Consider the following 26,184-nt stretch of genomic DNA (forward strand, 5'->3'; position numbering starts at 1 on the left):
ACTTACTAACTCAGATAGATACAGAAGGCATTTGGCGACCTCTAGAGCTTGCGGTAGATGTAGAGGCCATGTTGAATCGTTGTGCCACGCTCTTAGGGATTGCCCTAAGAGTGAAGAGGTTTGGAAGAAAATTCTCCCTCATCATACTTTCTCTTCCTTCATGTCCCATTCTGTGAACGACTGGTTCTCAGATGGTATTAGGGGAAAGTTATTGTCTTATATGGAGCATGGGGACATTTTCTTTGCCATTATCTGTCATCAAGTGTGGAAATGGAGGAACGAGGAGATTTTTGATAATAAAGTTGTGCTTTTGCCTAACTTAGCTGAGTTCTTCTTGAAGAAACTCTCCTCTATTATTGATAGTTTCAAAGGTGAGTCCCTTGCCAGATCTTCCTCGAGTAGTGATGTCCACCTCGTGAGCTGGAGCAGGCCGAGAGAGGGGGTTGTGAAGCTGAATACTGATGGTTCCTGCCTCAGTAATGGTAAGATTGCTGCCGGAGGTGTTCTTAGGGATGCGGGAGGCGCCTGGCTTTCTGGGTTTACCCAGAATTTGGGTTTGGGTTCTTCTTTCTTTGCGGAGCTCTGGGGCATTCTCTCTGGGATCCAGCTGGCGATTAGGCTGGGTGTTAAGAGACTTTCTGTGGAGTCAGATAACTTGGAGGCCATCAATATGATTTTGGGTAGTCATGTCATGGGTCTTCATAGCCGCAACCTTATTAAAGCTATTAAGAGGCTTAGCCCCTCATTCGATATCCTTGAGTTCAGCCACATTTTCCGGGAGCAGAACCGTGTTGCAGATCACTTGGCGGCGGCAGGCCATGAGGGGGTGTTAGGTGTTTCTACCCTTACCGTTCCCCCTATCGCTCTTTCTCCTGTTCTTTTAGAGGATATGATTGGGGTTAGCTTTCCTAGGCTAATCCCGGTGTAGTTGCTTGTTTTGCTTTGCTTTCCTTTCCTTTTCTACCAAAAAAAAAAAAAGTAAATAACACTAAATAATTTTCGTAAAAGGCATATATGTTTTTTTTTTTGTAAAATAACAACTTTACCTAAATTGCGTTTAACTTTACGTAAATTATATCTAGATATAAAATATTTTCCAAATATTGAGAAACAAAATTGTGATTAACTTGTATGCGGCGGACTTAATTGTTAAAATTTTAACAATTTTTTTTATAACTGTCTTAATAACACATTAAATATCTTAGACATAGTTGATATTTGAAATGTTCAATAGTATAGTTAAATAAACTTCGAACCAAAATTTTCCAAAATTTAGGTAACATAAGGCTATAATTGATCTTACTTGGAAACGTTAGGGTTAAATTTCAACCATTTCGTACGTTAATGTTAAAACTGCACTTCAATAAAATTGATAGGGTTAAATTTGAACCATTTCTTATGGTTGTGTTAAAATTGCACTTCACTAAAATTTTTAGGGTTAAATTTGAACCATTTCGTACGTTAGTGTTAAAACTGCACTTCACTAAAATTGTTAGGGTTAAATTTGAACCATTTCATACGGTTGTGTTAAAATCGTACTTCACTAAAATTGTTAAGGTTAAATTTGAACAATTTCGTATGTTTGTATTAAAACTGCACTTCATTAAAATTGTTAGGATTAAATTTGAACCATTTCGTATGTAATGTTAAAACTACCTTTCACTAAAATTATTAGAGTTAAATTTCAACCACGGTTGTGTTAAAACTGCACTTTTAGGGTTAAATTTGAAAGAATTTGATGGAAATGATTTACGTACCCTTCATTTAACTTAAACGTTTTTTTTTTTTTTTTAATGTATAGCAATTAATTCATATTTACTCCTCTTCACCACTCCAATACACTCGTGATTCGCAGCCTGGGAAAGGAGAGGAGCTGCTGCCTGCCGCCATTTGAACTTTGAAGAACCTGCTGCCGCCGTCGTCGTTCTTTGCTGCCGCCGGAAGTTGGGGAAGAGAGGTATAGAGGTAAGTTTTTTAATTTAAGGTTTTGATTTTAGGTTTGGGATTTGACGGGTTTTGATTTTAGGGTTTTTTATTAAATTGGATTGATATTGTGATAGTTAAGGTATCTAATTGAATTGATGATATTTAAAGGGTTTTGATTTTAAGATTTATTGAATTGATTGAAATTATTGAATTGAATGTGACATTGTTAGGGTTGAATTGAATTTAGGATTGAATTGAAATGTGATATTTTGAGGGTTCAATTGAATTTAGGATTGAATTGAATTGAAATTGAATGTGATATTGAATTGAATTGAATTGACGGCTACAGTATTTAGCTTTACTTTTCTTCCAAGGTATAATATTGATATTTGTTTGGATCTCCTCTCCCATCAGGCCTTTTCGCTTTACATTGTGTGGTGTTGGTGGTCTACTACTTCTGTTTGGTTTGGGTGTGCTTACATGTATTGAACAAGATGATGCTAGGCACAGCTTTGTGCATTCTGGAGGTATGTGCTTCTTTAGCTTGTATGACTTTCAGTTCAATAACTTTATCTATCTTGGGAGACATTCTAGGTGGTTAGATTTCAAAATATCTCCACTCATGTACTGGTAATGTCATGTGCAAAAACTTGGAGTATTTTATTATAAGAAGTTTAATGTTGCAAGTTCTTTTTACATGTTCAGACCTTTGGTTGTATGTGCCTAGTTAAAGGATTCTTAATTAGCTTATTTCCTTCAAATTGGCTTCATGCTGTGACATCACTTGTTTTTTAGACATAATACTATGAATGCAAAGAATTCTTAACAAGGACCGATGCAAATAATTGTATTATTTGCACCGGCCCTTTTAAAAGGGCCGATGCAAATATCAATTGAATCATTTGCATCGGTCCTTTAACAGGAACCGATGCAAATATCAATTTAATTATTTGCAGCTGTCATTGTATCTGACTTTGAGTCATAAATGCTCATTAGAGTATGTTTAATCATTACGGAATGGATCCTATTTCGGATAAGTTGTGTTTGGTAAATGTGTTTAATCATTATCTAATGGGTTCCACTTGTCTAGCAAGTCCCATGAAAGAAATGTGTTCAAATGAGAATAAAATGTTTATACATGCAATAAAATGAAATAAAAAACTAAACCAAAATGAAATAAAATGGAAAATGAAATTTATAAACCTTGAATTTTGTAATGGGCTGAATTAGTAGGTTTCTGATTAATTGTTTTATGAATTTATAAGTAGCTAGAATATCTAAATGATCATACGAAAACTATTATTTCAGGACTGAAAGGAAATTTGGTGTGTTTAGCGAGTTGGATGCGTGTCCACGTGTCCTAAATGTGTAGGATGAATTGCTGAATACTGAATGGAGTTGCTCTCGGAGCTCAGTTTATATTATGAGAATTGGAGATTCATGTTTGGGTTTAATGGAGACATGCACTAACTTGACAGGGGCTCTAATTATTGTTGTTGAGGTGGGACAAATTAGTTCGCTTTTGGTAAAATCTTATATCATACAATTTTGAACAAAGAACCAAAATCAGTTCTTTATCTTTCAGTTCTCTGTATATCCAAGTGAACCTATGATTAGTGATGTAGAACATTGTCAAATTCTATCCTTCCGCCAATTATTATTCTTAAAAACAATTAAGGGTCAATTTGGTCTTCGAAGTTGGCTAATAGGATCATAGTAGTCCAAAATTAAGTTTGGTATCACTTTGGTACTTTAACTTGGCATTTGAGTTCAAATCAGTCCAAAATGGCACATGTCAGTATATGATTAGTCGTTACTTTCTCATGTTGACATGTATCATTTTGGACTAATTTGATTCCAAATGCCAAGTTAAAGGGGTCAACTTGATACTCAAACTTTGATTTTGGATTAAATTGATTCTAATATCTATAACTCCAGAAGCCAAATTGATCCTTAATTCATTCTTAAAAGCTATCATGCTTGTCACAAATAATCCTGAGAATTAGGATCAATTTAGTCGAAAAATCAAGTTTGTTATCAATTTAGGCCTTTAATTTAGCATTTGGGATCAAATCAGTCCACAATGGCACATGTCAGTGTGAGGAAGCGTCACGTTTCAAATAACCACCAATCGTATACTAAAACATGTTAATTTGGGCTGATTTGACCCTAAATGCCAAGGTGAAGAGTTAAATTGATACCCAAACTCGATTTTTCACTCCTACTAGCTAAACTTGAGGGCCAAACCGATCCTGAAACCCTGAACCGATATACTTTGCAGATTCATGATGTTTTTGGAGGCATTCATCGTTTTTATTTTTTTTATTAGAATGGTGAAGAACATTGAGTGGGTGTTACTAATTGTATGATATGATAATCATTTTGCAGAGGAAGCTGATATTGAACTATGCTCACAAGTACAAGGTTGGGCTATGGAGGCCTAGAGCAGACTTGAAGAAAGTCAAATGAGCTTTTGAGGTTCTTTGCTGCAAAAACTGTACTAACTGCTTTGCTCTGAGGTGTTCTTTTATGTTCTGAGATAGTTTAGCCTCATGACACTGTAATCATATACAACAGTTTTTTTTTTTGGATTTTGTTCCTGAATTTGGTGGTATGATTCTTACCAATTCATTTTTGGATCAGTTGTTCAACCTTTGGTGCTATGGACTGGTGCAGTACTTATATGCAGGTCTAGATCATGACTTTGTTAAATTGCAAGCATTTCAAAAACTCAACCTCAAGTGAATAACCTGCTGAGAAGCGACTAGAATACTATACTGACCAGAATTGAATATATGTGGAGCTTTGGATTCTCTTATCCGGCTAGCCAGGTTGTTAAGCAGAGGATTTTGAATTTTGTGAGGTTATACTTAACTGTGTTGGCTTTTGCCTATTGTTTATCAAGGTAACTCCCTTTCTTGTCACCTTTTAATCGTTTTCGTGTCTGTAGTTTCATTTGATAGAATACTTACTAGTATGCTAGCTTTTGCCTATTGTTTCATTTGAGAATACTTTCTATATGTTTTCCCTAGAGTGATCATGCATAAATATGTTTTCAATTTCATGATTCTACCAGTTCTTTTTTCATTTTTCCTCGAATTAGGAGGAAGTGAAAACAATAACTGGAATGCATATCCTTGAGAGCATATTTATGAGTATTAACTATTATATACATATGTACATCTATTTGGTGCACTACAGAGCTCCATTCAATCCAAATTAAATTTTTTTAAATAAAAAAGCATCATTTGCGTCGATCCTATAAATGCGCGACACAAATGGTCGAAGCATTTGCATCGGCCCTATAAAAGGGCCGATGCAAATGAGACTGCATTTTTAGTGTAGGTGTTTTACAGTACTAATGCCTCTCTGCATTTTTAGTGTTTTGGGGCTCCATACCAGCCACCATTCCATAATGGTATGGTTCTGAATGATTTTAATTAATAGTTTCTTTCATCTTAATATCATCAAAGTTAGCTAGTTTATTATCCAAGTGTAGTGCTATGATGCACGGAAAAAGAAACGGAAACGGAAACGGATACCGGGAAACGTTATTTCTAAGAAAAATTAGCTAGAAAACGGTAATGGAAACGGAAAGAAACAGAAACGGAAACGGATACGAAACGCGGAAACGCTAATGAAAAAGAGTTTCCGTGCAACATAGGTGTAGTGTAGAATGGAATGGAACTTGTATTAAAGGTTGGAGGGGTTACTGCAGGTTCCATTAAAGGTTCTTTCGGTTTTAAGAACATTTACAAAAAGGTTCTTTTCGTTTCAGTTTTATATCTTGTGTTTTAGTTTCAATTTCTATATCTGTTTCGGTTTCAATTTCCATATAACATAATGTGATACATGCCAATTGCTAGTATTTTGATAGTTGTTTCGGTTTCAATTTCCATATAACATAATGTGATACATGCCAATTGCTAGTATTTTGATGGTCGATTCATCTCTGACTTTGCAGTGGATCCCTGAGCATAAAACATTATGCTCCAATGTGCCAATTGTGCTTGTAGGCACCAAGCTTGGTGAGTAATTTTGTATATATATATATATCTATCATGATAAACGAATAAAAATTAGGCTCATATTTGTATGATGATTATTTTAATAAAATTATGTTGAACTGCAGGTAGCAGACCAAAGCTAGTTGTTTGATCCCCTAAAGGATACTCTGGACGCATAGATAATCTTCTTTTAGGGGTTGAAACTAAAGTTTGGACTGAATATATTGATAATCCTTTTTAGGGGTTACAACTATTGCTGGAGGCAAATGGAGTGGTCGAGGGGGTCATGTAGATGGAGCAAGTGAAGATGCAAAGTTCTCTAATGATTTTGATGTGGTTTATATTGGAAGCAGTTGCTCGTGGCAAATGGAGTGGTCGAGGGAGTCATGTAGATGGAGCAAGTGAAGATGCAAAGTTCTTTGACTGTGTCAGGAACTTGGTGGAAATTTACTCGTTGGACAATTGCTCGTGGTAAACAAACAATATGAGGTTGATTCATGATTATGTTGATGATATTTTTGAACTTTAGTCGCATTGTTTATGTTATTTTGGATTTTGTTAATTTTAATTTTAATTATGACAACATTAGTGCCAAGATGAGGCTAATAGTACTTATATTTTTTTTAATGAAATGATGTAGCTTTATCTTCTTTTTGCTGCAAAATAAGTGAAATTGCATCAGAAATTTATCGACATAAAATATTCATCTTAAAATTGTAAAACTGGTATAAATGTTTTAGCGACGTTTTAGTGCCGGATTAAAGACGAATTACCGATAGATTTTCCGTAGTAAAAGCTTTCTTGTGAGTGTGTAAACATGTTGTTGTAGAGGCGGTTTAAACCGCGGGTAGAAAAGCGTCTCAAACATTTGTAAGTCGCTAAAGCAGAAAAATTCTATCGGTAAAAGACTTTTTTTGTAGTGTTCCTCTCCTTCCAATTATTTGCATTCTCATCAACCTATACCTGTTGGTTAATCTCGGGTGAGTCGTAATCGAAGATCATTGTTTTTCTTTCTTTTTACTTCTCTCAATGCTCTGCAAGCAGAGCTGCTGAAGAATATAGACATCAATGCCATTCTGGTATGATACAAAAACAAGGGTAACATGTATGTTTTTATGGTTATATATGATATAAACGTTCAAGAAATGATAAACGTGTCAGGATTATTATTTTTTAAATCATGACCCTCAAACATCCATATAGCAAGCACTCCCTCATCATAATTGTGGGTATGAGAAATAAGAATATTGCTAATAAAGTTAGAAGATGTCAGCCATAACTTGAGGAATATACTATACAAACGAGTTAATAAACAATATCACTCTGGGAAGATTCTCAAGTGTCAATGTAAAAATTGCTCTGAGAACAAAAAGTGATATCAGAGCAAATAATATCTTAGTAACATACAAGAAACTGATTCCTGATTCGGGAACTGTGTTTGCATGACGTGAGCTACCAGTACTCCGCTGAAACAAAAAGCCAATAACATTAGTTTATGTCAAAGTGAAATCTAGAAAGTTTGAATCCGATAATCCCAGATGACATGTTTCCTCAAGCTGTAACAAACAGAATTCCATTTTGGATCATTTTTCATTTCACTTATTCAAAACAATCGCATAATTTATTTTCCCCTTCTTTTTGAGTAATTCGCATTTAACTAACCATTAATAATGACAATACTGTATGAGTAACAATTAAGATAAATTATTGGAAGTTTGACTTAATACTATTAATTAATTATTTACAATTCTATCATATGGTATTTATCTATCTATCTATCTTTATTAGCATGAATCTATCAGAGCAACAGAAATTTGACTAAAGTCTAGGAATTCAGTGTGTTGTTATAACAGACTATTTCAAAGTCAGAATATCCGAAAAAAGACTTGCTAGGATTCATCTTGAAGAGGTGACGCCGGGAAGCAAAAAATGATCCTAAACATGTTGATAGTAGATGAAATGAACTGAATTCAACATGAAAAATGGAGAGAGTGTCACTCTGCTATATTACGTAGATGTGAACGGGGTTTCAAGGAACTTAACTTGGGCTTAGGCGAATAATATTTACATATTGGACCAACAACTATTACAATTAGTATCAGAGTCGACTCTCCACATAGACGAACTAGGCAAAAGCTAGTGGGCATGTGATGACTCAATCATGGTAGGGCGACGCTTAGATGAAAGACTGGGCAAGAAACGGTCTTGAAGGATAACAATAGGAGCAAGAATAAAATTGATCCCATGTCCGAAATACAGTTGGATTAATCGCTATATTATATATTAAGATAGATTTTCAATACATGCATACACGTTTTAAAATCACAAGCGATAAAGAATGAAACTTGGATAAAAACGTACAATATCTAGTAAATATATTATTTAAAGACGCTCCTTGCTCAAACCGTTCACCTAGCACCATCCTCACCGGAAATATCTCTAACCACTTTAGTCAATTTTTAGTTTTAGTTGCAGATTTCAATTACTTGATGAATGACTAATCAACATTGAACTGGTCTAAAATATTTCAATTAACTTAAGTTCAATTTGTCTATCCTAATTTACAAAATAGAATAGTCTTCCTCTTAAAATTCCCAAATTGGCAAGATATTCTATATAGATATAGAGTGAATAGAAGCCACATCATATTACAGTTACTTGTTATACCTTGAGTAGAATTGGGAACACTAGAAATTGTTGAAATGAAAACCCATCAAGTCAAAATGAACATTTGTTTGTTTGATAGGTTTTAGTCTCTAACTCTTAATTAGGTGGGATATTTTTGGGGCAAATAAGGCTTCCACAAAACCTCATATAAAGCACAAAACATAGCAAGTTAACATTAAGTTTTCTTGAGCCAGCCATGTGGCCTACTGAGGAAGTTGTGACTCTTTAGGATAAAAGAGAAAAATGCTTTGATATAATGCAGCAGGGAGCATAGTGTATAGTACTGAAGATATATGATATGCTACCAGTCAAAGAAGCAAGAGAACAAATATCCCAAAACATGTTTCTTTTTAAGAGGAAGATACATAAAATATTTAATGATTAAGAAAGCTAAAGACCCTGGTGTTAATATATGTGTTTTCATTTTCATTTTAAGCATTCAAAATAATCCCCAAATTAACCAAAATTCCCTCCCATAGGGCTACCAATTCTGGACAAGAGCAGATGAATAGGGTAATTTCAATATCAGTAATATAAGGCCTGCCTCCTATGATCTTTACGCATGGGTTCCAGGGTTTATTGGAGATTACAAGTACCACACTGTCCTTCACATATCCCCAGGCACTAATTATTGTATTGGAGATGTTGTATATGAGCCTCCAAGGAATGGTTCCACACTTTGGGAAATTGGAATACCTGATCGAACTGCAGCTGAATTCTATGTTCCCGATCCTAACCCTCTTTATGTTAACAAACTCTATCTTAATCACACTGATAGGTACGCAATTATTGCCTCATCATTTTATCCTATATATTGGACTACTAATAATATGTATTATCCTAATTCCAGATTTAGACAGTATGGATTATGGGAAACATATCTGAATTATATCCTCATGGAGATTTGAATTTCACTGTTGGCACGAGTGACTATACACAAGATTGGTTTTTCGCTCAAGTTCCCAGGTATATATGTAGTACTCTCTAATACTTTGAGCACTCATAAATAGATAAGTCAATCTTCATATATGAAAGAACAACATGGCAAATAAAGTTCAAGCTTGAGACAGTTGATCAGAGTGGAATATATACTCTAAGATTGACTTTAGCAATTGCAAATGTTGCAAACTTGGAGGTTAATATACCAAATTTTAATTTTAATTTTATATTTAATCACATTTTTCATCCTTGAATTGAAGGTTCGGATAAATGATGGAAATTCAAATTCTTCTCTAGTATTGGCAACCGGAAATTTTGGAAAGGACAATACAATAGCTCGACGTGAAATTCATGGGATATACAGACTACAGAATCAAGTGCAGTGGCAAAGGGCAGAGCACCTCTGAGAGGAAGTTCTAGCAATGAAAAGGAGGATATAATAAGGCAATGACCATACTTTGACTTTATTTTGAGGTTAGATTATGTGTCTTAATTACTGCACTCTCTTGTGCTATTATAATGGGAATAAGTGATGAAACTCTTCTTTCTTCCTTATCCCCATCTCCTCTAGGTCTCGAATCTCTTCTTCATTTACTACCTTAAAATCATCATCCTCATAAGAAATCCAAAAGAGGGATTTGGTAAGATGAAATTAAGCCGGAGTGAATTCATTCTAGTGAAAGCAGAATCACAACTGAACTTTACTCGAGGGAAAAAAAAGACGGATAGAGTTTGACCTCCTTGCCTTCCAAAGGTGCCTAGAGGACGGGCCAGACGCAGCAGAGCAACAACTAGGAGTATGAAGCTTTTATTTGATGAAAATGATCAAAATTTCTTCTATATCAAGTTTTAGAAATGGATCAATTTAATATCAAGGATGCATCCACACTGTTTGAAGCCCCTATTGAACCAACTGAACCTTCAATTTCAATCTAAATGAAGTCCTATGGAACCTACTAAGTCCGTCCTCCCAACAAATTAAAGACTAATTGTACATGTTAATCCTCGGGAATCCTTTTTTACTATATATCTGAAACAAAACATGTAAGGAAAAGAGTAAACTAGAAAACTGAGAATAGTGCAGTTTAGCAGAAAAAAAAAAAAAGCAAATGGTAGAGCTTATATTTTATATTGTCTAATGAATACACATAAACACAGATGAATACACGGCACAAGTTTACAAAAATTACAGTACATACATTCCGAGCATAAACAAATCTAAGGTATAGGCACTAAAGTAAGAAAGCCAATGAAAGAATTTCATGTAAAGTTTATTTCGTGACTAAAAATTTGAACTTTTACATTACTATAATATTTACAAATTAACAAAATTTGTCATAAATTAATGAAATGATAAGAATAAAATTCTCTACTATAATCATCTCTAACGAATCAATTTTTCCTACCAAAGATGGCTTCCTTTGTCACAAGCTTAATTCCTCTTACCCACAACTCAGCCATCTCAACCCCTCCTTCACAAACAAAATGCACCTCTTTGTTCTTAGTAGTCGCCACATGAAACATTCCACGGTATTGCACATCAATTTTCCACCGGAATTTTACACTAGGACCAACCTTAGCCCCTTTACAAATCACATTTCTTTTGCTTGATTTCCCCCATTGCAAAGTTCCTGTACCACTCACCATTCTCAATGATTTAAAGTGAGGACTTCCTTTCCCACATTTTTTATGCTTCTTCACTCGACTCCCCTCCGAAACTAGTTGTCTCGCAAGTTCGTCTAGTATGACATTTTCTCCATCTTTTCCTTTTCCATTCTCCCTGGCAAGCATGAGTGCAGTTTCCTGCCTCCAATTTGCAATTTCGCAGCTTGCCCCAAATGAGATCAGAAGCTCACATACCTTGCTATGGCCTTGTTTTGCAGCTAACATAAGTGGAGTGTATTCATCAATTTCTGCTGCATTTATGTCGTAGCCTCTTCTGGTTAACATTGAAACTAAATGCAAGTCTCCCCGGTGTAGAACGTGGATGCCAGCAGAGTAGTTATGTCCCTCTTCAAGTGCATACTCTAGTAGTACTTTTTCAATTTCTTCATCGTAGTGGTTTCGTTCTGATAAAGTGATTGCTGTTTCGCCGTGTTTGTTCTGTAGCTTTATATTAGCACCTGCATACACAAGTATCCTGAAAGCTTCCACATGACCACCTGCGGCAGCTATCATAGCAGCAGAGAATCCGTTTTCATCTTGTTCGTTGAGATCGATCTCCAACTGCTCAATGAGCTTTCTCAAGGCCTCAATATCATTTGCCTGAATCACAAAGGTTAAGGAGGAAAACACTGAAATATTGCTTGATTTGGGATTCTTCCCAGCTTGAATTACATCTATCACTGCTTGTTGTAATCCAATTGCCCATCTGCTTGATGTTGCAATCGAACTAGCAGACTACCGGTTGAATTAACCAAGCCAAAATCAGCACCGGCAGAGGCTAGAATTTTTAAGCATTCCTGTTGTTTATATCTAGCACAAATCATCAGCGCGGTTTCGCCTAAATCTGTTTTGGAGTTGAGACTGCAGCCAGCAATTATCAGCTGTTCAAGAACTTTGGCTGATCCGAGCATTGCAGCTAAATGAACAGGACGCCAGCCATTCCTCGAAGCTGTTTCGATGGGTGATTCTTTATCTGCACCATGTTTTAGAAGTACTTCTTCTGCTCTTGCATTGTTACACAGGATGGCATGGTGGATAAGAGTCCTCCCCAAGTGAAGAATGTTAGGAGAGACGTGTTGAAGGAGCATCTGCAAAATAGCTCCGCTTGCTTCGAAATACTCAACTGCACACCAGGAGACTAAGTAAGCCTCAGCTAATCCAGCTCCAACTCGAAATTCTTCACCTGTATCAGTATCCCAAGACCAAACTCCTAGCCTCACCTTGATGTCCACCCGAATGCTGACCTGTTTCAAAAGAAGTCTAACTACGGAAATCTGCCTGCTAATAATCGCACCAGCAAGTGCATTGCAATCAACATTAGCGTGCAACCATGGCTTGGAAGATTGAAGGAGAATCCTATCAACTGCATTGGCATCCACTCCACACTGCCACCAATTAAGATCACCAATGTCAGATCAACATTATTAATTTGATGAAAGGATATGATTTCAGATTTGGGCTTAAATTCAGAATTGTACATTCTTAGATGTTACATGAAATAATCGCAACAGCAAGTCCAGAATTATCCTTCACTGCAATTGCAAATCAACCTATGAAGAAAACATCTAATTGCTAAGAATGTACTAGAATACTAAAGCCACTCTTTCATTTAGGTTGATCTGATTAATCGGGTTCGAGGTTGAGAGGCAATGTGGTCTATACATAATCATGTATAAGATTTCCATTGTTTTGATGTACATATGTAAAGAAGGTAATCTTGTGGCATTAACTGCTTACCTTGATGAGTGTGTCTACAACGTTGACAAAGCCTCTGCAACAGGCAGAAACAAGAGCATGAACAGCAACCTGTGGGCGTATAAGGTCAGAACTCATAAGCAGCCCTGCAAGTCTGGCCTGACCCAGATAGCTCGCCTCTAACAAAGCCTCTTCGCATGCCTCCTGAAATGCCCCACATTTGATAAGCACATCTAAAACATCTAAATGTCCTTCCCTTACTGCTGCTGTTGTAGCATAGCCTCGAAACAGCTTCTGATTCACATCGGCTCCAACGCTCTGCCACACAAATTACACCAAAATTGTATCAGAAAAACCATATCACCATTTTTGTAATGTAATAAAAGACAAAAACAAAAGGTTATAGTGCCAAAATCTCTGTTACCTATGCTTAGTACAAGACATGTATTGATAATTATTGAACCAATATTCTAGAGAAAAAATTATTATGGCTTCCGCTAAAGGACAGCATTGTATTTCTGGATCAAAGTATGGAGAAATAAAGTTGTTAATCATTTTAAAATGGAATTGATATGGACTTATCTTCCGTGTGTACAAGACTGCACTAAAGATATCCAGGAAAATATTACATGTCAGCAACCTAATTCCACAATCGAAATACTAATTAGAGCTTGATCATATTATATTAAATCAAATTATCTCTTTAAAACAAGCTTATACCGCATAACCACAGATAAAGCGTCCGATTAACCCTAAACTGATTTTTTTCTTTTTAATCAGTTCAAAAGCAACACAGGTCTACAAAATGATGAATTCTGTATTACATAAATAATCAGAACATTCTTATTTCATCAATCCTTTCGATATCCAAAAAAAAAAAGATCAATACATTACCAGTAATTTTCTGACGAGCTTTAAATTTCCGGTATGAGCAGCGAGAAACAGAGCAGAGACATCAGTTTTAAACTCCATATACTCAACGCGAACTTCGTGCGCCGATTCATGGTGAAGCAAAACTTCTGTCTTCTTCGCCTTCAAGCTCACCGTGCCAACAAAATTAACGTCGACGAAAGGATCGTCGAGACACTCGAAAGCCGACTTCAAGTCGTTAATATGGGAAGCGTCGAGGAGACGCTGGGAAACTTCGGATTGGTAATCTATAGGGAAGACCTGTTTTCTGGTGCCGGAGTTTCCGAACACTGTCATTTCGAAATCGGTATTGTCGCGTATACAGAGGAAGAGAGGAGCGGGGAAGAAGAGAAGAAAGGAGGGAAAGATTGTTTTGAGAAGGAAAGGAGGGAAAGATGAAGTGCTGTTTGTTGGTGCGATTTTTAGAAACTTTAACGTTTAAAAATAATTTTATTACCGTTTCAAAAAAGAATTTATTTATTTATTTATTAAAAATGGATTAAAATATAGAAAAAATTAGCATTAAGATTTAAGGAAAGGTAGGAGCTTAATGTCTTAATATATTTTTAAGTAAGTTCATTAATTATTTTTAGTTTATAAAAATATTATTTTATTTTATATAATATGAAAATAATAATATATGAGTTTTTATTTCGTAAAAAGCATAATTAAGCCCCTAAACTTTACATATTTTAAATATCAAGCATCTAATCAATTACTTTTTCACATTGTGTCGTTGATCATTGATTGTATTATGGATTTGACCCTTATTTAACTTTTTCGTCGAGTTTAGGAGATGAAAAGATCGGTTTTGCGATTCTAATGTTGAAAATCACAAAATGGGAGAAGAGAAAATCGAGTTTGAAAGAATATACTGATAATTAATTTCTATAATTTCGTTTTACTTTTTAATTTTTTTTATCTCTCCTAGTCAAGGAATTCTTATTTTTATTTATCCATATCAACAAGCCGAATCACCCTAACGGTGTATGCAGTCCAAACTTGATAGAAAAGTTAAGTAAGAGTCTAATCCACTATAGAATCAATGATCAAGAGCTCAATGTGAAAAAATAAATGATTAAGGACTTCATCCTTAAAACAGTCAAAGTTTAGAGACTTAATTATGTTTTTTGCCTTCTTCTTTTTTTGAAGCGGGAAGTCATATATTAAGAATTGATAGAATCATTACATAATAAGGACCAGACTAGATCCGGACTATCTCCCTGTAAGATTAAAGGTGATTGCAAATCACGAGCCCATTGAGCTAGACTATGTGCTACTTTGTTACTTTCTCTCCTAATGAATTGAAAAACGCAAGATGAAATGAAAGCGATAAATGTTTGATGTCTAAGTATAGAAAATGAAGTGGCGAGAGTGGAATCTGGCCGCGAGTTAGCGTGTCCACCACTGTCTTCGTGTCCAATTCCATCCAGATATTCTGCATATTGGAGTTTCGCGCTATGATAATCCATTCATGAATGGCTTGTAGTTCTGCTGCTTCTGCTGACAGACAAGGCGCCAATGGGATCCCTGCTGAGAATATAACATGACTATTTGAATCTCGTGCTATCACCCCGGCTCTTGCGGAATGGCCATTATCCTCCCATGCGGCATCACAGTTGATTTTTGTGATTCCATCGAGAGGAGGACGCCAGACCTTGTAAGAGTCAAGAGGCAAAGCGCAAGGAATCAGGTCAATTGTATTCGGAGCACGGGATTTCCATTCCATATATAAGTTGTTCGCCTTAGCTATGAGGCTGTTGGGATCCATTTTGTTTCCTTCGTGTACTAGTCGGTTCATGTTATACCACATCCATCATAACAGTGTTATCTCGTGAAGTGCTTCGTCGGCATTGGAGAGCTCCCAGCATCGTTGAATCCATAAGCCCAGGTTAGGAGCTCTAATTTTGTCCCATCGCACCTGCATCTTCGCTGCTTTCCATATTTCTTTAGCAGACGGGCAGGCGATGAATACGTGGTGCAGGGATTCGATTTCAAAATGGAACTGGACACAAACTCCATTCGTCGGGATTCCACGTTGCTGTAGAACAAATAAGCACGGAAGAACACCGGTGATCATCTTCCAAGCGAAATGCTTGACCTTGGGAGGTAAGTTAGACGACTAGAAACGTTTCCATGGCATGTTCAAGCGAAATGCATCATATATGAAGAATGATGCAGGAAGAACAGTAACAACAGTAGTAGATATGAAAGAACATGGTAAATAAAGTTCAAGCTTGACACAGTTGATCAGAGTGGAATATATACTCTAAGATTGGCTTTAGCAATTGCAAATGTTGCAAACTTGGAGGTTAATATACCAAATTTTAATTTTAATTTTATATTTAATCACATTTTTCATCCTTGAATTGAAGGTTCGGATAAATGATGGAAATTCAAATTCTTCTCTAGTATTGGCAACTGGAATTTTGGAAAGGACAATACAATAGCTCGATATGGAATTCATGGGATATACAGACTATAGAATCAAGTGCAGTGGCAAAGGGCAGAGAACCTCTAATAGGAAGTTCTAGCAATGAAAAAGGAGGATATAGTAAGGCAATGACCATAATTTGACTTTATTTTGAGGTTAGGTTAGGTGTCTTAATTATTACACTCTCTTGTGCTATTATAATGGGAATAAGCGATGAAACTCTTCTTTCTCCTCTCACTTTTTCAGTTTTAAGTTAGTTATGATGATCCCCTATTACAAGCATTGCACGTGTATTGTCAAGAAATATATCAAACAACTACATGCCAATTTCCACAAGTTGAGTCACATCTTCCATACTTCACTTTTGGCCTTCACAAAAGGAGAGTTAAATTATATAATATTAAAGAGATACAACTCAATTCCCTCTATAGATCCCAAATTAACTAATTGCGCACATGTCTATGGAGTATCACAACAGTAAGACCCCTTTGCTAACCCTATAAACTACTGTTGTTTGCAACTCCATCTGGCACGTCTACCACATTATTCTCATTTTCCTCAAGCTCCACTTTTGTCTTTCTCCTCAATGATGACAACCTTTTTTTTTGTCTCAAACACTTCTTCCTTATCCCCATCTCCTCTAGGTCTTACTACCTTAAAATCATGATCCTCATAAGAAATCCAAAAGAGGGATTTGGTAAGATGAAAGTAAGCCAAAGTGAATTCATTCTAGTGAAAGCAGAATCACAACTGAACTTTACTCAAGGAAAAAAAGAAGACAGATAGAGTTTGACCTCCCTGCCTTCCAAAGGTGCCTAGAGGACGGGCCAGACGCAGCAGAGCAACAACTAGGAGTATGAAAGCTTTTATTTGATGAAATGATCAAAATTTCTTCTATATCAAGTTCCAGAAATGGAGCAATTAAATATCAAGGATGCATCCACACTGTTTGAAGCCCCTGTTGAACCTACTGAACCTTCAATTTCAATCTAAATGAAGTCCTATGGAACCTACTAAGTCTGTCCTCCCAACAAATTAAAGACTAATTGTACATTCAATTTCAATGCAAATGAATCCCATAGGATTAAAATTAATTGCTCAGATTTCTCACATTTTTTTGGATTATAGGATGATCGAAGGGACCTTTCTCGCTGAAACTTCGATTTACACCTCCATTGTTGAAATCATGAACACAACCCTTCTTTTCTCTTCTTCCTTCAATCCTTAAAACTGGTAACTTGAGAATTGCTGAAATTGGCAATAGAATCTAAATGTAAAAGATGGGGGGGTTTAGGTGTTGAAGTAGAAGATGGATGTGCAGAGGAGAAGAAGAAAGATAAGCCCAATCCTCTTCTTCCTTCAAGCCTTCAAACTAGTGTCCAAATTGAAATTGGGGATGAAATCTAGTTGTAAAAGATGGAGATTTAAGTGTGTTGAGGTCGAAGATGGATGTATAGAGAGAAGAAGAAAGAGAAGCACCCTGGAATAGAAGTGTGGATGAGAGAGACGCAAGAAGAAAAACAGGAGCCGTAGGTAGAACGTATAAAATTCTAAGACAATGGAATGTGATTTGTCTTTGTATCATTGGTTTAGGAAAACAAATAATTTTACTTTGTTTTTAAAGGAAGTGAGGATAGCGGCCACCATATTATAGTTAGAAGTGAAATTCTAAAAGTTATTGTATAAATACAAAATCTTTTATTTTTTCTTTAATTGTTTGGATATATATACACATTCAAAATAAATAAAAAATGAAAAACATTAAGTAAATAAATGTCAAATATAATTAACCTCTGAATTTTTATTAATTTTTAAGTATATTGAACCTAAATAGATTAAAATTGTTAACTTACGAATTTCAATATATCCGGTGTATTGATCTCTTTTACGAACTAGTAAAGAAAATACTGGGAACCATAAAAGAAATAAAAACTAACAAATAGGGAGAAGATAATAATAATAATAATTCATAATTTGATTTCTGAGATTATGGAAATTTTCATTTTATTTTCATAAATGGCGGTTACATTATAAGCAAGTCAAATGGGATGATGATTCTCTATACCACATTTGAGTAATGTAGAATTTGCTATAAAACTATCAATGCAATAGAAAATTGAACAGATGCATTCAAATCAACTTGAGGTCTCCCAAAATTTTTAATAAAAATTGCAACTCAAACTACTTGGTAATTCTCGGTTACCATTTGGGTTCTCTGAGCGAACTTCGGAGGAGTTCCGCCTTTCAGAGGCAGGACATTAACAACCTGCAAAGTGGATTCCAAGTTAAGAAATGACTATCAAAACTATTTTTAGCATAAACAATGTTCTCTGCTTCTCTTCCTTCTCAAGGAATAAAGTAACTTCTCTTCTCAAATTGCTATGATATGGTATAATAACAAACTGAAACGAAATTTGTTTTTGAGCAATAACATAGCAGTGTTAGTGTAACAATCATAAGACAGAAAAGAGAAACCTTTAGTTTACTGAATGTGCTAGCACTTGAAAACCGAACATTAATAGGGAAGAATACTGATGAATCTGCTGGCGGCACAACAAACTCCAAGGATCCACTGCCAACAAAAATCGCAAAAAACATGTGTAAATTCTATATCAAGTATATATCATCTCAAATAGTACACCAACAATCTTTGTACCTGCGGTTTGACGTATCAATTAAAAGAATTGACCACTCCAGCGTAGAATTTCTCGGGTCATATCTGCAGATTTGAAGAGAAACAATATCATTTCTTGCTTCACCGGAGATGAACTGTGTAAAAAACTTGAATAGCAGAGTTAACTCTTCCTAGCATATTGAATCATGTCAGTTCTCTTCCTCTACTTTTGTTGAAATCTCAGCTCCAACCAAGTATTACCGGTAACGTAACAGATTAGAACATTGATTATAACCCAGGAACCTAGTTGCTGTCCTAGGACCCCGAATGCACAACTTGCACTCTTCCTTTTAACTTAAACTTTGAAAAGATAAAAGGTACAAAAAATCCAGCAAACTTAAAATATATAAAGAACAGCTTATGTAGAAAAAATCATTTCTCACCTCCATTCTCCATCAATCTGCTTAACAACCGGTGCTTCTCGAAGAGATGGAAGGGGTACTGAGATCACAACATTTCGCATATCAACCAAAGGGGCAGCGTCATATTCAATGTTAACATAAGTATCACTTCCAGAAACTGAGGGCCAGCAGTTTACTGCAGAACACACATTTCCAGTCAATCATCAGTACAAACACCAGTAAAACCATTAGCTGTGAAAACATATACCCACTTGTCAATGGTACTATTGACTCATCTGAACTTTGCATTCTCCACTTCAAAAGGCCAACACCTGCTGCATCCCCAGTTTGACCAGTGGGGAAAGGTCTATTGGGATCCTTCAAACCAAGAATATTTTCATTGGAAAATAATTCTTTGTTCATGTTGGGGTGTGACTTGAAAAGGATGCCAGGATTTCCTCCAGTTTCAATCTAGAACAACAACAAACAAAATATTAAGAACTTACTATAATAATAAGATTCATCAGCACAGCTGAGAAACAATAGTTAAAAGGGACAAAAACACTCTACTCGGTACTGAGTACAGTTCTCTATAAATTTTGCATTCATATTGGAACAGCTAATCTGCATACAAAAGAATGATTTAACGGCAACTAATTGATGGAAAACAATTTACTCATGCATTACAACATATCTCATCAATGCACTGTTCACAGAAACTACCACAGGTAACCAAAGGCTCAATCCTGGGGAAGTATCATATCAGCTAAGTTTGGCAAGTAGGGTCAAGGGGTGAGCAAAGAAAAAACTTCAAGGCAAGTCTGTATAGAGATTGCCGGGAGGGAGAGATAAACCTGAACTTGAATAAGCCCATCTTCTTGGTTAAGAATCTGAAGTGACAGCTGTCCTTGAACGTCAAAGTTACTCATCCCACCATCTCGTTTTAAAGTCACATTAAGTTTCTCCTCAACAGTCAACGTGACAGGATCAGTTAGTGGTGGGGCACCTGATCTTGATTGGCCTGCCTTTGGCTGCACATCCTCAACAATTTCTTCACCTTCTGCTTTCAGTGATTCCAAAAACTGGTTTGCCCTCTGGGTTTTACCAAGTTTCATGCCAAGACCTTTAGATGGTGCACTGGCAGATGAAGGTTGACGACCTGGCAATAGGCATAGTTTCTCTTTAATGTATTAAAATAGCAACAAAGATGAAATATGCTAACATTGGCAACAATTAAAAGTCAAAATAAATAAATAAAAGGGAGAAACCAGCAGAATTAGTAAGCTGAAAACCTAAAATTACTATTATAGGACATCAGTGCCCTTTCAAAATAAGGAGAAGAGGGAGAAGGATAGGAAAAGCTAGGAAGGAGAAAGTCAAAGAGAGAGAAGAGAGATAAAGATGCAATGCAAGCAAGTAGAAGAAATGAAGCAAAACTTAAAATTGAATTAATTCAATACCTTTTCCATAACTTAAAATAGGTATAGGCACAAGAAAACCAAAATGGCTCCATATTAGTTATGCCTTATGCCCCAAACTGATTAAATAATATGATCGACAACATGGCATGTTAAACCCAAATCATGAATTATTAGTTCAAAGAGAATTCCCCATAATTTTTTATTTTTTCTTCATCTTCCATATCAACATATCATGAAATTCAAGAATATAATAGTAAATTCATTAAAAATTCCACGGGTCACCCATATGTAAGTTTATAGGTAGTTCAGATGATTTTTAAGCATCTACTGTCTATCAACAATCATAGAACTAGTGAAAATAAAGCACATTTCTAGTAGGAATTCCTTCAGATAAAAATGGGCAAAACCTTTAGGTTTGACAGAGAAGGAGTCAACATCAGTTGTCAATCCAAACCCAGAACCACTTGCAAAACCACCTTCGCCGCTGGAAATGCCCATCTCACTAAACTTACTCTCAATTAGTCCAGATCCCATTGACTGTAAGGACATAAATCCTCCTTTATCAGCTCTGTTCTTTTCAATCTGCAATGGATTAAACATATTAATAGGGATACATGAGCATAAATCCACTTTTCAGTCCATTTCACATCCAGAACCTTGAATATTTACCTTGCTTTTGTCAATCTCACTAGCTTTGCGCTTCATGACATCCTTGGTCTCATTGATCTTGCTCTGAAGTACCAATTTATGCAATTTCTCTTCATGACTCTCCATCTCACAGTACTGCTTAACCTGGGTGACAGTCACATTTTCCTTGTGTCCAAGGGAGATGACCTCATCAAATGCAAAAATCAACTCAAAAGCTGTCCTGCATATTCCCTCTTCGTCAAGAGAAGGAGAATATTCGGGGACCTGGAAGCACTTAAGGAATTAACTGAAGGTAACAGATCAAAAACAAAACAAAAAAAATCTATTGTGCGACTCATGCTTCAAATGTTTATAAGTTTCGCCACAGTAGGGAACATGCAGCAGTTTCCAATAAACAAATTATAAAAGGCTAGTAAGCAAGAGCACAAGTAGCCAATTAGGTGGAAGGAACAAGGAAATAAGAAGTCAGAGGTGCTCTGAAGATCAAAATCATTGCAGATGAGTTTAAATGGAATACTTCAAGACTATGATAGTTAATCTTAGACCAGAAGAGGAAGGAAGGATACAAGCTTCGAGAGCAGCCTCAGAGTCTCCAAGTCGTCAACAATGTTGCTTTGTTTATTTGTCACAAGTAGCAAGTACAAAGTCTCTATTGGCTGGTAAACATATCGCACATTCTCAGTTTCGACAAAGGTATGCTGCTTTGCAATTCCTATCAACTTGGGAAAGGCTGCAAGAAGACCTTCAATCCTCATACGAGACATGTCCACAAACTGCCTGGAAACAAGCACTGCATTGAAAACCAAAATGTCAGGCAAATGAACTTCAAAATTCAAATTGTCTTATTAGATTGAATAGGATCAAACATAAAAAAGAAAGGCACCTAGACACCAGACCAAGGATGATTAGTACATCATAAATCTTCGAGAGAACTTATTCATTCATGTAGGTTGGGGAAAAGAAATCGTCAAGGAAAAGGAAAGGATATGGGTATTTAAATTAGCTAATACAACTAAATCTTTGTGCATTACCTTAGTGCAGAGAAAGATAAGTATTGAACTACGCAGACATTATATCCTGAATTGAAAGCTTATGATGGTTCTGATCCTAATAAGCCTCTTTTAATGGCCATCAAAGGTCAGATCTATGATGTCTCTTCTTCCAGGTATTCCCTTTCAAATTTTTTTTTCTTGCTCTCAAAAGTACAACCGGATGAAACTATAGAAAACATAAATTTGGATTAGCTGATATAAATCTTTTAAGAAATGAAGCTCTACCTGGTTACAAATTAGGACTAAGGCTAAAATTTGGTACTTATGTGTTGTAAATTTGACAGAAAATGAGTTTTCTGGATTCTATTTGGTTTTCCGGCCCTAATCAGTTATTTATAATTGTGTTACATGTGTGCAAAAGACACGGATGAACTGGTTTGATATTGCCTGTAAAGATTGTGAACCAGTTTAATCAAAAAAATTAATTTTGTTCATACCTGATCTGTATGGAAAACTTAGGAACTAATTTGATGCCTTATCCAATATATACAAAATTTCCAAAATTTACTAATCAAACTTAGAATTTGAACAGGTGGTGATGACAATTACTGCTTGAATTGTCAGAAAGCCACTGTTCACTAGTTCTTAATTTAAAAAAGATTGTCAACAACACATTTAATTAAGATATCAGTAACTGAATCAAATGTTTATGAAGTAGAAATAATGTTGACCGTGTTTGTAATTGTATGCAGGATATTTTATGGTCCTGGTGATCCATATGCAAAGATTGCTGGGAGGGATGCAAGTAGAGCTTTAGCTCTCTTACCTTTTGACCCTAAAGACCTGACAGGAAATCTTGATGGTCTTGGTGAATCCGAACTTGAAGTTTTACAGGACTGGGATTATAAATTCATGGAGAAATATGTCAAGGTTGGGAAGCTTGTTTCTGAACAAATCAGGGCTGAAGAAAATGCTGAAGAGGCCCAGAAAGACGAAGTCAACGGGGATTCATAAAGCACAGTTTCTATTAGAAATGAATATGGTACGTGTATAATGATTCATACACGACTTTATGCACTACTTCTAAACATCATTTTTATCTTGAGATAACATCAACTGCTGAGATTTTTGTGTATGAAATTAGTACTTCTTAAATTGCTTAGGCAAGGCTGTTGTATAAGTGAATCCATGAATGCAATTTTGTCATTCTCCATTGCCAGAAGGAAGAGTGCAATAGCGTACACCTCATCTTTAGAATAGAGAGGAAACAATAAATATATTGGCTGACAAGAATGAATACATAAGGCTTTATTCGGTTTCAATAGATACCTCTCATTGGATAATATAAAGATACTTGAATTTTGGTTCCAAAAGTTTTACAGTATTTGTAACTTTAGTTTCTGGTGATTGTTCAACGCTTGGACTGAAAACATCACTAAAATAAAATAAAAGAATCAGGAAATCAACTACTGCATTGCTTGGGCATAAAACACCCAAATCGCCACTATTTTGTGTTCTGCCATATACAGATCTTAATTCAGATGATATTTATACATGCAAATGAATCGATTGGAACCTTACTTGGAGTTTAGAAAAACAAATCAGAAAACAAACATTACAGGGTACTTTGATCCAGATACAGAAATACGAAATGAAATTATCTACATTGCAAAGACAAACCTTTGCCAGACTTGCCCACTATGGAGGCAGCGAGTACAACCTGTGTTTAGAAAGAAAAAAAAAAACACGAAACTAAGATTCACGAATTTGAATAGGAGAAGAACTGAAGGCAGAGTTGAAGAAAACATTGAATAATAATAATAGTGATGATAGTTTTACCATTTTGATTAATCAGAAGAACAGAATGAAGCCCTGCAAAACGAAAATCAAGTTAATATAACAGAAATGCCAATTGCGAGCGGATTCGAACAGGAAGAAGAATATAAGAGATGGAAAACTGGGAAACAAATTGATCAAAATAGTTGGAGATCTGAAATGCGAACCAAGATCTACTTTTCTGTAAACTCTTCTCTTTGAAGCGAAGAGGAAAAGAACTAGATCCTTCAAAATTCCACGAAGGAGGAGGGAATGGATGGAATCAGAATGGAATGCATTAGAATTTTATTTTTTTATTCAAGCAGGCAAAAGCTGAACGGTGAGATGGACTGAATGACGAGGTGTTCTGAACGGTGAGGAGAGGACTGCTGGGAAATCGAAACAGAAAAAATTAGATCGACGGCGATATTGATCATGGCTTTATTAGAATTTTATGTTTAATTAAGAAAAAAAAAACTGAAGTTTACATGTTTTAATTATCAAACCCTGATCAATTATTTTTTCATATTAAGCCCTTGATCATTGATTTTATTATGGATTTGGTTTTTATTTAACTTTTTTGTCGAGTTTAGGAGAAGAGAAGATCGATTTGACGATTCTAATATTGAAAATCACAAAATGGGAGATGAGAAAATCGAGTTTGGAAGAATATAATAGAAATTAATTTCTATAATTTTGTTTCAATTTTTAATTTTTTATCTCTCCTAGTCAAGAAAATCTTATTTTTATTTGTCCATATCAACAAGCCGAATTACCCTAACGATATATACAGTCCAAACTCGACGAAAAAGTTAAATAAAAGCCTAATCCATAATAGAATCAATGATCAAGAGCTCAATATGAAAAAATAAATGATCAGGAGCTTAATTCTTAAAACAGTCAAAGTTCATGGTTTAATTATGCTTTTTTCCTTTAATTAATTAAAAAGAATGGTAAATAATTTAGGGTAAATAATTATAAAGTCTCTGAGTTTCTACTTAATACACTAGTCAGTCCCCCTGTATTTAGAAATAATTATATAGTCCTTCGGTTTTTAGTTTCATCAACTCCTTAGTCCTTATGTTTGAGTCAATGGTCAAACAATACTAAATAAATTTTGAAATACCAAAATTATCCTTTACTCTATATTTTAATAATAAAACATATATTTTTCCTATTTTATGTTTTTTTCTCCTTTTTTCCTACATAATCTCTACAATATTTTTTTCCTACATAATCTATAAAATATTGAGTAATTAATTTATTAAATTTTATATAATTAAAGAAATTTAATTTAGTAGCGTAAATTTTATTGACTAAAAAAATGAATGAAAAATATTTTAAAAATTATCAAAATAAGTGGAAAACTATATAAATTGTAAAAAATAATCTTTATTTATGTCTAATAAATTTTATAAATAAAGAAAAAAAAATATGATTTTAAATTTTGTTTTTAATATTTAATGCTAGTTTAAAAACATTATATTAAAAAAAATAAAAATTTAAGAGAATAAAAATATATTTTTAATGATTTGTATATACAATTATAAGTTTCGGTATATATATACTTCATAAACTTTATTAAAACTATTTAGATTAGAGAATTGTCAATTGTTCTTTCCTTTGGAAAGGGCTAAGTGATGTGTTTGCTGAATTCTACACGGGGGTTGGCCTGGAGGTGGGTAATGGTAAGTCCATAAGCTTCTGGTATGACACCTGGATCGGAGATAAACCGCTTATTGAGGTTTGTTGCTCTCCCCCGCCTAGCAATTTCCGCAACTGGAGGATTGCTGATGTGGTGAACTCTGATGGGGACTAGATTTGGTCTAAGTTTGATACCTTCTTGAGCCTGGATACTCTCCTTAGAATAAGGGGAGTTAAGATTAGCAATCTTGAGGAGGACAAGGATAGGCATTGCTGGGCCTTGACTAACAATGGAGCTTACTCTTGTAAATCTGCCTTTGAAGCCTTTACTCTCGACAGATCTGGCCCTCTCTCGGATACTTGGAAATCCATTTGGGCTCTGAAAATCCCTTATCGAATGAGGAGCT

General features: G+C 35.3%; 2 protein-coding genes, 1 long non-coding RNA gene and 1 pseudogene across 4 annotated transcripts; 2 read left to right on the top strand and 2 right to left on the bottom strand.

Annotated features, from left to right (window-relative positions):
• Nucleotides 1-1,819: 1,819 nt before the first annotated feature.
• On the top strand, nucleotides 1,820-6,583 carry LOC136206404 (uncharacterized). 2 transcript variants are annotated; one of them, XR_010676274.1, is made up of 7 exons: nucleotides 1,820-1,965; nucleotides 2,341-2,453; nucleotides 3,235-3,427; nucleotides 4,315-4,486; nucleotides 4,570-4,831; nucleotides 5,891-5,954; nucleotides 6,059-6,583. It is a non-coding gene; the product is annotated as an uncharacterized lncRNA (long non-coding RNA). The 2 variants fall into 2 exon arrangements; XR_010676273.1 differs by having other exon boundaries at nucleotides 4,315-4,445.
• Nucleotides 6,584-10,797: 4,214 nt separating this feature from the next.
• On the bottom strand, nucleotides 10,798-14,105 carry LOC136206803 (uncharacterized; annotated as a pseudogene).
• Nucleotides 14,106-18,205: 4,100 nt separating this feature from the next.
• Nucleotides 18,206-24,564, bottom strand: LOC136206239 (coatomer subunit delta-like). Its single transcript, XM_065997208.1, has 12 exons — nucleotides 24,322-24,564; nucleotides 24,158-24,190; nucleotides 23,999-24,038; nucleotides 21,893-22,116; nucleotides 21,348-21,590; nucleotides 21,086-21,260; nucleotides 20,112-20,416; nucleotides 19,530-19,728; nucleotides 19,300-19,453; nucleotides 18,899-18,961; nucleotides 18,718-18,814; nucleotides 18,206-18,508 (listed from the first exon to the last, which is right to left on the bottom strand). The coding sequence occupies exons 2-12, from the start codon at nucleotides 24,158-24,160 to the stop codon at nucleotides 18,419-18,421; spliced, it is 1,593 nt and encodes a 530-aa protein (XP_065853280.1). The 5' UTR covers nucleotides 24,161-24,190; nucleotides 24,322-24,564; the 3' UTR covers nucleotides 18,206-18,418.
• LOC136205910 (membrane steroid-binding protein 2-like) lies at nucleotides 22,134-23,515 on the top strand. The gene is made up of 4 exons (XM_065996760.1): nucleotides 22,134-22,140; nucleotides 22,276-22,316; nucleotides 22,394-22,491; nucleotides 23,071-23,515. Exons 1-4 carry the CDS (start codon nucleotides 22,134-22,136, stop codon nucleotides 23,330-23,332), a joined length of 408 nt encoding a protein of 135 aa, XP_065852832.1. The 3' UTR covers nucleotides 23,333-23,515.
• Nucleotides 24,565-26,184: the final 1,620 nt, after the last annotated feature.

Source organism: Euphorbia lathyris, chromosome 9 (assembly GCF_963576675.1).
Source record: "Euphorbia lathyris chromosome 9, ddEupLath1.1, whole genome shotgun sequence".
Taxonomy (NCBI): Eukaryota; Viridiplantae; Streptophyta; class Magnoliopsida; order Malpighiales; family Euphorbiaceae; genus Euphorbia; species Euphorbia lathyris.